Source organism: Rhinoderma darwinii, chromosome 2 (assembly GCF_050947455.1).
Source record: "Rhinoderma darwinii isolate aRhiDar2 chromosome 2, aRhiDar2.hap1, whole genome shotgun sequence".
NCBI classification, from domain to species: Eukaryota; Metazoa; Chordata; class Amphibia; order Anura; family Rhinodermatidae; genus Rhinoderma; species Rhinoderma darwinii.
Window position 1 is genome coordinate 147,007,544 of NC_134688.1, and position 11,655 is coordinate 147,019,198.

The window sequence follows — 11,655 nt, forward strand, 5'->3', positions numbered from 1 at the left end:
AAAATTAACATTATAGTTTCATAGATTGGGTCGCTACGAACGCGGCGATACCAAATATGTGTACTTTTTTTTAACGTTTTCATTTTTTCCCTATAATAAATGACTTATTATAGGAAAACAAAACCTTTTATTTTTACACTTTTATAAAACATTTTTATTAACTTTTTTTTACTTTTTACACTTTCTTTTTTTGACCTGCAGCTCTGATCGCTGCTAGAATACATTACACTACCTAGGTAGTGTAATGTATTCCAACTGTCAGTGTGACGTCACAGTCTCTCTGACAGTTGGTCTGCGAGGATCAGCAGAGGCTGATCCTCATAGGCTGACATACATGGCAGACCTGGGGGCCGTTGTCTGGCCCCCAGGTGCCATCACAAGCATCAGAAGCCCCCACGTTTGCATGGGGGCTGCTGATGCGCTACAAACCCGCTACATGCGGAGATCGCAATCGAGCCCCGCATGTAACGGGTTAATTGCCGAAATCAGCGGCGATGAGCCGCTGATCGGCAACACTGGAGAGTGTCAGCTGTCGGGGACAGCTGATCTCCAAGTTCCCGATGCACACTGTCGCTCTGACAGGAAGCCTATCAGGACCAGCCGAAGGTTGGTCCTGATGGGCTTCTGTCCATGGCAGACCCGGAAGCCATTGTTTGGCTTCCGTTTGCCATACTAACTATCGGCAGACCCCGCGATTTCGGACGGGGGTCTGCCGATATGTTAGAAACCCCTAAAATTCGGCGATTGCACCCGATCGCCGAATTTAAGGGGTTAATGCGCCGAAATCAGCGGCAAAGGACCGCTGGCCGGCAAGAGGGGAGTGTCAGCTGTCGGCGACAGCTGACCTCCTGGTTCCCGGTGCACACTGTCGCCGACAGTGTGCACCGGGATTAACTCAGTAACTGTACGTCCTCGTGCGGGAAGTAACTTCCCGCAACGACGGACAGTTACGTCCTGGTGCGGATAGGGGTTAAATTTAGGCTGTTCACCATGTGGTATAAATAACATAACTTTATTCCGGCGATTCATTACAATTACTGCGATACCAAATTTATTAGTATATTTTTTATGTTTTACTATTTTTGCACAATAAGCACTTTTTTTTCAAACAAATTTTTTTTTTGTGTCGCCCAAAAAATGTAAATTATGTACTTATGTTTTGCGGGACGACTTGTAGCTTTTATTGGTACTATTTTGGGGTACAAACAACTTTTTGATTAAATGTATTAAATACAGGATAAACCGAAAACAGCAATTCTGGCTCTTATTTTATTATTTTTATATGGTGTTTACCATGCCATTAAATAACGTAAGTTTAGTTTGGGTCACTACAGACGTGGCAATATCAATTGTGTAGCTTTCTTTTTTACTTTTTTCATAATAAAGCACTTTGCAGCGGGGGGGGGGGGGGATGGGTATTTAATTTTATTTACTTGGGTTTTTTCATTTTTACTTCATTAAACTTTTTTTTTTTTTTTTCACTACGGGACTTCACTATACGATCCTTTGATCACTTTCTTTTAGTACTCTGCGATACTTGTGTATTGCAGTGTATTATGCCTGTCAGTGTAAAACTCTTGCAGGGTCTAATAGGCATACACTGTTGGCAGACATGGCGGGCCTTTTGTTAGGCGCCCGACTGCATGGAGACAATCTGCACCCCACAATCACATTGCGGGTGTTCCGATAGGGTGACAGAGAGCCCCCTCCTTCTGAAGCTACTTAGTTGTCACAGTTGCTATTGACCCTGGTATCTAAGGGTTAAATGGCCGGGATCAGTGGTAACTTCAATTCCGGCTCTTAGAGCAGGAGGCCAGCTGTCTTTAGACAGACTGGCACCAGACACAGCAGAGCTGTGGTGTAAGTGCCCTTAATGATCACCATGAAAAGGCGTATGGGCGTACTTTTGACAATTGCTCTTTTCTTCAGAGTTTCTGGAAAATAAGTCTATCACAAGAGATCCCGCTGCATCAACCCTCAGTGATTAGCTGTAATCTGATGAGGAATTTGGCAGCACCACTTAAGGGGGAACAAAGCATTACACGTAGCCGCTCTCAACACTGACTTATAGATGGGGGTTTTTAAATTAGGTACTCCCCTCAACGGTTTTTCCTAATAGTGAGTTGTCTTGTTTAGAAAACCTGTTTTGAGATACACTAACTACTTATATGTATTTATAACAGGAGCCAGAGATCCTACAATTCCAAACCAGTAGGTCCATAACTTCACATACCCCTTCTTCATATTTGAGAGCAGATGGGTCTGAAGATTTACTAAGCAGTGAAGACGATCTTCAAGAAAATGAAAAGAGACATGAACAGGAACGTGAAAGAATAAAGAGAGAAGAAAGGTTGAATTATCTGGAAGCACAGCGCCGCCGGGCGGAGGAGGAAGAACGCAGGCGCCGGGCGGAGGAGGAAGAACGCAGGCGCCGAGCAGAGGAGGAAGAACGCAGGCGTTGGTCAGAGGAGGAAGAACGCAGGCTCCGGGTGGAAGAGGAAAGTCGCAAACTCCAGAAAGAATTGGAAAGAAAAAGGCAAGCTGATGAAAGAAAGAGGCAAGATGAGGAAAGAAGACAAATAGAGGAGGAACAAATGAGACGTAGAGAAGAGGAATGGCAGAGGAGAAAAGAACAAGAGGAAGAAGAGCAAAGACTAAAGTTACAGAGTGAACAAACCCAAAAGACAAATATCAGGTTAGTATATGGTTATCTGCTGGATATTGATTTTCGGCTACTAGAAAAAAAATGCTACATTTTTATCATTTTCTTCTATTTTACGGTCTTTAACGGTTTCTCTTAATGATAAATAAACTAGCTTTTTAGAATAAACTACTTTCTGGCTATAGTGTCTTTAATGACCAGAAGTTTGAATCTATATATGATTCCCAAATTGTTTTTACAATTGGTGATAAGGCTATGGTCTAGATTAAAAAAGATATCGAGTATGGAGGGCACTTTAGAAATCGCACCACTGTTTTGTAATCAAAGGTTCCATAAATTTAAGAAAATTCCATGTATAACATACTGGAGGAAAAAGCATTTGATTAGATTCACAGTATTACACTGAAAGGAAACTTAAATCCATTTTAAAATATGATTGAAGGAGTAGACACAACTAGAGCGAATTATAGATGCAATAAACAAAATGCAGATTGGTAATGGGGTATTTTCTATTGTAACATCAAAGGTTATAACACAAATGTCACCTTAGCGCTCTGCACCTTCGGCTGTGATTGGTGCAAGTTGTAAGGCTGAAGACTGGCTCACATGGAACGTCTATAAGCTCGTCTTCAGCCTAACGAAGAGCGCCGATCACATCAGAAGGTGCAGAGTGCTCAGCTGAGCACTGCTGCGCCTTTGTTTCAACTACAGTAGGGATCTAAGCACCTGGACCACCACCTATCAAAACTTTTGATAGGTCTATATAACATATCAAAAGTTTTTTTGAAAGTGCAGATAATTTTTATTCTGTTAGGCCCTGTTCACGCAGTAGAGATATGCTGCAGATTTTACATGCCTTTATAAGCTTAAACTAGAGTTGGATCCAGGGGGAAGACACTTTAGAGGGGTTTTCCGACTTAATAAAAAAAAGTGTTTGTGGTGGAGTGGGAATGCAATAAATAAAACAAATAAGAATTACTCACCTGACCGATCACCCGGTATTAGTGTGCCGCTGCTCCAGGCCTCCCCGCCAACGGTTATTGACATGGCTGCAGTGATGACGTGCCCACATACCCATTTAATCGCTGCAACCATACACTGGTCTCAGTGGGTATACGTCACAGGACAGCCGAGGCCAGTGATTGACTGCAGCGATCACGTGGGTATATGGGCACGTCATCACTGCAGCCATGTCCATAAACTCAGCGGGGAGGACTGGAGCCGTGGCCCTGGGATGCCAGGGGATCTGTGAGGGGAGCAGTACTTCTTCTTGCACTGTGGGAACAAGGCGTTAGAGGGCTGCGATTACAAACTTTACAAGAAAGCCTCAGTACAATGTGTTTATTCTCTTAAAAATGTTTTCTATAATTTGTTTATGCAGTTCATCTTATTCAAGATTGTCGAGGACTTTTGATGAGCCTGATTATACATCGCACAGCAGGTTAGTTGTAGATGACTTTTAAAGAATCTAGCTGCTGATCTTCCAAGTACCTCTGACATGCCTACTAGTCCTGATTTGTAGAGGTACAAATGGTATGGCCACAGATTTCTGGCAGTTGTTTTAATAAATGCCCACAGTAAATGTATGTTCATCGATCCTATCTACAAGGGTAATAATCCATCCATATCCATTATTAAATGTTTTTGTTTGCATCTCCTGTCAAATGGTGAGTATAGAACACAGCTGAACTTGAGTTTCTGAATATAATTCAAAAGGCCCCTGGAAATTTTATTGAAGAACCACCCAATGATAAAGGTTTATTCATGTTTTTATATACCTAAGCAGCCAAACACCCAGAGCACAATACAATCTGTAAGTGAGATTATGTGAATTTGCAATGCTCTCATCTGATCTGTTTTTATTAGCAGCAAATTTAGAGATGCTTCCGATTCATCAGGCTATCTGGCTCAGGGAAGTGGTAAGTGTTGGCTTAGTATTTTATATTTATCTTATGCAACATTGACAAAATCCATTATGTGTTTGTTGTCTGGATGTTTGAAGAGGAATAAAACAGGACGCACACGGTGAAGCCTCAACCAAACAAAATCCCATCAGAAATGAAAGTTCTGAAAAACAAAGTCTTTCTGATGAGCGATTATCCAGTGCAGGGTGGGAAAATGCTTGGATTCCCTGCTTATCCATATTAAATTAAAACCTTCGAAAGTGTTTTATACTATGGTCTAATAGTGCTCCAGGGACAAATATTTTCACTCATTCCCCTTCCGGGAAGTATGCCCTTAGAATGCGTTTCTGCATTCATAGGAGCCTATTTCTTGGATGCACGTGTAACACCACGTTACATATTCATCAATGCTCCCTCTTAGAAAGTTGTCTCTATTCCAGGCCGTAGAGTGCTATATCATTTTATCATTTTCTGACCCTTTTAAAGTATACCTGTCATTACAAGCGCTAATATGAAACCTCCGGATATGTTAAACCTTCCATCAATGCACACGATGCTCTATCAAGCTGTGCACTACACATAGGCATTTATTTGTGTGTGTGTAAATATGTATATAGATATATTGCTCGCTTCTCTGTAGTTCAGCCTCCATTCAGCTACAGGTCAGACACCATTTTGAATTTTAGATTTCACCCTGCTTTCTTTTCATCACATGAGCATCTAGAACAAGCATATTCTCTGCCTGCTGCAGGTACAATCCATATGCACTTTCTATAGTAATACTTGAATACCCTTTACAAACTTCTGGAGCCCGGATCTGCAAATACATTTTTTTTTTTTTTTTGCTTTTACGCTAATGCAGCATATAGAGCTTTTTTGTTCATTTAAAAAAAAATAGGATATTATTTAACTATTTTCTATTCTCTAATTTACACAATATCTGAAATTTTGTTTTGATGAGAGAAACTTATGTGGACAATATTTTACCTAGTGAGGCCATGTCAGCCACCAACACTGCTTACCGGTATATATAACCAAGCATACAGTCTCCCAAGAGATTGGGTCACGTGGAAGAGACCCAGGGGCCTCCAACATGGCACTGTCAATTGGATGCCAGTTATTCAGTTAATTTCCTGCTCTTCTATTGCTTTTTAGGCCATCTGTTAGTGCTGCTTTTATGAATTGGAAATGTCTGGGTGTAACAGCCGTTTAAGAATAAATATGTCCTGTGTATAAAAATAGTTGGTGACTTTTGCATGGAGACACTTTAACAAGAGCGAGGCCTTATTGTGTAAATCTAAATTTCCACAATCATCTTCCTAAATCTAGTAGAAAGGTTTCCCAGAAGATTGGAGGCTGTTTATAGTAACAATATGGAGAAAAACTGCATATTAAAGCCCATGATTTTAGAATGAGATGTTCAACGATATGGTGATTGTGTCCACATTCTTCTTGCAATGTTTGGTGAATGAAATTTAAACTTGGGAGAGTTTCTACTAATTTGACTTAAATTAGTTGCGTATGTCATTTTTAGAGATATAGTGCAAATACCAGTTGTTCCAGTAAAATTCCCCCTGAACAAATGACCTTTGTGTTTTTGTTACAGACCACAGCCACGATTTTGACTCTACATGGCCAGTGGGTGGATCACAGAAAGAGGGTGCTGGGGAACTGAATAGACAGAAAATAATCAAAGACATGAGGAAAAAAGCTCCTGTTAATACAGACAACAGCTGGATCAGACAGCGGAGCTCTAGTGTCACAAAAGACTCTTCATCCCTTCCAAACTTTATGAGAAGGTAAACTTTAGTTGTAATGTGCCAAGACAAAGTAGTATATCCTTGGGGTGTCTGGAGTTATTGGGTTTCATGGCAAAATTTTATAATCTTAAAGCTGCCTATTTATTATACATATCCAGAGCCTGTAGGCACTGGAATCTATACTATTTTCTAATATGCCCTAATTTCTTATTTACAGAGGGGAATCGCTAGACAACCTGGACTCAGACTCAAGCTCACGTAGACAGTCATCCTGGGCAAACCATTCATCATCTTATAACTCTCTATCATCTAGTCAAGACTTCAGTCAACCCTCTCAAGTGGTATCTACCTCTAACCGCACCTACCTGCGAAACCCATCTTCCACCCTCCCACAGGTTTCTTCTGGTTCCGTTAAGAGTGCATCATTTTCCCAGAACTCGGCAGCATCATCTAGCTTGCAACGGAATCAGCCGTTAACACAGACATCTGGTCAACAGCGCAACAAGTAAGCACAATAATAGGTTTTCTATAATTTTTGTTAACAAAACAAAATTTTCAATATTTATGAACTTATGCTTTTAGCTTGAATGTCCGGTTCTGGGATGGCATTGGCCTACTTTTACGAAGGCTGCCAGTCTAAGTAGAGGAGATCGTTGGAGTGATATGTGCCAAGTTTATGAAGTCACACACCTTTTCACTTTTTTCACTTAGTTAACTTTAATAAATGTGGCCTAAATGACGACGCATTGGAAATTTATTGCATGTTCACGTCTAAAACTGGCATAAACTACTAAGAAAATGTAGGCCTGTGACTTTAATTTGTGTGTTGAGCTAGTCTCCTGTACCTGTGATGAATAGAGCGGGTATTCATAATAAAGGGCAATCCTATTCTAGTAAAAAAGAGCCTCATTTCCATCTAAATCTCACATACAAATTATTATTCTAGTATAATACATATAGTGGCTCCCAAAGGGTAGTGCTACCTAAACTGGGCCAATTACCCCACTGGACCCTAGGGATTTCCATATAAATGCAGCTCTTAGTCCTGGTGTTTTAAGAATACTTGGTTGTCAGGGTGACCAGAATGTTTGTTGTTTTGTTTTTTTTTACATATAATTTCTCAAATTCGCTAATATTTCATTCTAACCTTATTGTATAATTCAATTTTAGTTTGCCTGGTTACATTTACCAACTGAACAACCCTTAATTCATAAAGTTGTCAATACAATGTGTTCCCCTTATGGCTGGTTGTCTGTAAAGGAAGCATGATTTTATTTACCCGTTGATGAATTTCTGCATTCCAGAGCATTTGTCAGACTTCAGACAAGGGTTATTTTCTTATTCTGTATCTAGGTCAGTGAGCGGGAAGAAATTGTGCTCTTACTGTAATAACAGTTTGGGCAAAGGAGCGGCCATGATCATCGAATCTCTTGGTCTTTGTTTTCATTTACATTGTTTTAAGGTGAGACATTGAGGACATCTGAATTAATCCTCCACAAGCATAACTAACTGCCATGGTTGCGGGTACTAACACTAATCATTTGTTTGTGTCAGACATTGTTCCATGAAACAGCCTTGTATAAAACTCTTATAGGAAGTTTAGGTAAATTTAGATTCAGAGAAAAAAAGCAGTAAAGCTATGAGCACTTACAGATTTATTAGGATAACAGGACATTTAAAGAGGCTCTGTCACCACATTATAAGTGCCCTATATTGTACATGATGTGATCGGCGCTGTAATGTAGATTACAGCAGTGTTTTCTATTTAGAAAAATGATAATTTTTGACGGAGTTATGACCTATATTAGCTTTATGCTAATGACTTTCTTAATGGACAACTGGGCGTGTTTTAGTTTTTGACCAAGTGGGCGTTGTGGAGAGAAGTGTATGACGCTGACCAATCAGTGGCCAATCAGCGTCATACACTTCTCTCCATTTACACAGCACATAGTGATCTAGCTAGATCACTATGTGCAGTCACTTACTCACATATTAACGTTACTGAAGTGTCCTGACAGTGAATAGACATCACTACCAGCCAGAATCCTTTTCAGGATAGCCCGTAGTAGACTACGGTATTGATTCTGTCCAAACGATGGAACACTTGCACAATTGAGACAAACTGATACCACTGCCACCGGATCAGTACCCATTGAAGTCAGTGGTGATGCAAACAGAAACCTATGGTTTCCGTTTGTTTCAGTCAGGGTCCCGTTCTGACGGGAAGCTCTGAACCAACGTCGGAACGGGACCCTAACGCAGATGTGGACAAAGCCTAACTTGGGGGGGGGGGGGGGGGGGGTGATGATGTCAACCCACCAAAGAAAGCATAGCTTTTATTGGCATGTGAGCACCAGAATTTGACCACTGAGGTTTGAATAGGTTCATCTATTTGTTACGGTTTATTTGGGCCTCATAGATTTTTTTCACTAGGACAATGCAGAAAGCCCAAAGGGGCATATCTTCGTAGTGTGCTACCAGGGGTATGATGGTGATGACTTTTCTTTGCGTCATTTGCCTGCACAGACACTAATTCCTAACCCCAATAAAGTATCTTGTGGACTGAGTACAAAGGACTGTGCACAGCGTGGTTCTACCACAGTCAAATTGGCAACATTTTGTAGAAATCATGGCATGGCATATTTCTGAAGGCAAAAAGTGTCCCATCTGCTTTTTTACTGGTGTACCTAATATATACATACATATACTGTATGTTGAATTGAACAACAAAGTATAGAAATATGTGTTTGGATAAAAAAAAAAAAATGCAGAAACTTCATAAATGTGGTGCAAACCAGGTTTTGTTTACCTCCCTTGTGGATTGAAGTTCCCCGAAGCAAATCTTTTATCATAAAAAAACAAAACTTGCCAGGATATCATGAAGACATGGCCTCCACAGTTTTACACTTGGCACAGACTAAGCCAAGAATGAATTCTAGTATGATTAAATGTAAATCTCAGTCTGCAGCTGTAAGACATAAGGATATTTCTTCGTCTTTTGCTTATTTTAATCAATGCAGTAATAACAGTGCAGCTTCTTGTTTACATGATTTTATACTTCGGATTTACAATATTTATCAGTGTTTTGGTTTAGTTTCATGGAATATGTCTGTGCCACATCTGCTTACCCAGTGCCAAATCACTGCTCCTCTGTCGGTGCATCCTGCTGGATGCTATTCCCTGCCTGACGTTTATCACCTTTGCATAAAATTACAACAGAAGCTGATCTCCGTGCCTGGCTGCTGCCTAATCTACTAATAATTTTGGTTGCTTTGCTGCTTTATTCAATCTTTTCAGGCTTTGGTGTATATATCCTGTGAGTTGGTTTACGGTCCAGAGGCCTAGCTATGTTTTTTGCTGTAAACTAATTATTTTCGTGTTTACTTTTTTGAACAGTGTGTCGCCTGTGAAACAGACCTTGGAGGCTCCCAGTCTGGAGCAGAAGTTAGAATCCGGAACAATGAATTGTACTGCAACAGCTGCTACATTAAATTTAAATGTAAGTTTGCGTCAAACGTATTTCTACTGATTTTCATGTACAGCTTGCAATTTTCTGCTGCATTTACAGTAGCAGCAAAGTGGATGAGATTTAGAAAATCTCATGCCCACGTTGCAGAAAAAAAACCACAGAGTAAATGTTAATTGACCTGCGGTGTGGAATTTAAATCCACGGCATGTCAATTTATGCTGCGTTTTAGTTGATTTTCTGTTTCGTGTTTTTCCCATTTGAATTTAATGGGGATGCAAATCCCACAACAGAAAGCAAAGTGTTGCGATTGCGCCGCAAAAATCGCAACCACGGAAAGAAAAAAAAACATACTTATCCAGAAGTCTGTGTTTCTTCATCCAGTCCGGCCTCCTGGGCTGAAGCTGCAGCAGTCACGTGGGCTGCAGCGTCATCCAGGGAGGCTGGACCGGACTTCACAGGAGGGATGTGTCCCCATAACAACGGCTTAGTTAAGTATGAGTGTTTTTTACTGCTGCTTTCTGCAGTGGAAAGTCCATTCGACAAAACGTACCACATTGTGGTGCGGTTTTACGGACAGAATGTACAGGTGGGATTTGCTGCACAGTTTTTACGCAGCGTATCCGACCCGTGGGAGCCTGGCCTAAGGGTTTGTTTACCAGTTATGGAAATGACACACATTGCGTAATGTTCTAGCTAGCAAAATTGCATTCTGAAAGACCAGTCTATATCTACATTTATGGAAATTCAAGACTGACATTAAGTTTATTTTGTGATGGAAAGGAAATTTTATCCTCCAATGCCGCCTCTTTTTTTTTTTTAAATGTGTGTACTTGGCTTGACTACAATATTCACAAAGCATGAAGGAATCTGACTTCATATATAGAGTTCTCTGGAAGATCACCTAATTTCCACCATGTCCGCATCTTGGCCAATTAATCAGGCCCCTTTTCTTTACTTTATTTTTTATTTATTTTTGCGAGGAATGAAAAGATTACCAAGGAATTCTATAGACTTCAAGGGAGGCTTTTTTTTGAGCAGGGAGTCTTTACTCTCTGAAGTCATTGTAAACTGCATTCAACCCGGAAGAAATATCTCTCTGAGCTAATTTATTTGGTCTCGCTTAGTTGGTACTTGAAAATTCTTATATGCGATGGACCTTTTGGCAGCAATGACAACTTTAGTAGCTATAAAGTATAGCTTATTTTATTAATGTTTAAAGGGGTTTTCCACCTTCTGACAACTGATGACTTAGCCACCGGATAGGTCCTTAGTAGATCATCGATGCGGGTCCAACACACGGACCCCGCATCTATCAGCCGCTACGATGGCCTGCTGGCACCAGATGTTATTGCACATAATGCTATGTATGGAGCTGGAAGCAGTTGGCAGTTAGCATAGCGGCTGTGCTGCAGAACTGCGGGTCTACTCATATTCACTTGAATAGGAGCAGAGCTGCAGTACTGTAGCTGGGACGCTATTCCGTGGCTGGAGCGAACTGCTTCCCACAGATGAGGACCCCCACAGATCAGGTACTGATGACCTTTCTGGTGGATAGGTCATCAGTTGTCAGAAGGTGGAAAACCCCTTGAATACTGACTGCAGGAAATGTTATCAAACAAAAAATAAAAAATTACTTACATTTTAATTTCCTCACAGCTCTGGCACCGATGCTCTGGTGGTGCTCCAAAGTTTTAGTTTATTTTCCTGAGTGATGACGTTCCCTTACGTCTCTGGCTGCTGCAGCAAATCACTGGCCTCAGCAGTGATTCAAGCCTGTACGGCACGTCAACACTGTTTCTTCTTACTCTTCTTTTTTTTGTAATTCTTTTTATTTCATAACCTTTCCTGCTGTCTAAAGAT

The 11,655-nt window shown here is 40.7% G+C and overlaps 1 protein-coding gene across 1 annotated transcript in view; it reads left to right on the plus strand.

Moving 5' to 3' along the window:
• LMO7 (LIM domain 7) overlaps positions 1–11,655 on the plus strand; it is a 205,145-nt gene that overhangs the window by 191,974 nt on the left and 1,516 nt on the right. Inside the window, 8 exon segments of the mRNA XM_075852339.1 lie at positions 2,184–2,695; positions 4,044–4,103; positions 4,532–4,581; positions 4,617–4,772; positions 6,173–6,365; positions 6,544–6,831; positions 7,680–7,788; positions 9,723–9,825. Coding sequence (XP_075708454.1) covers positions 2,184–2,695; positions 4,044–4,103; positions 4,532–4,581; positions 4,617–4,772; positions 6,173–6,365; positions 6,544–6,831; positions 7,680–7,788; positions 9,723–9,825 — 1,471 coding nt within the window.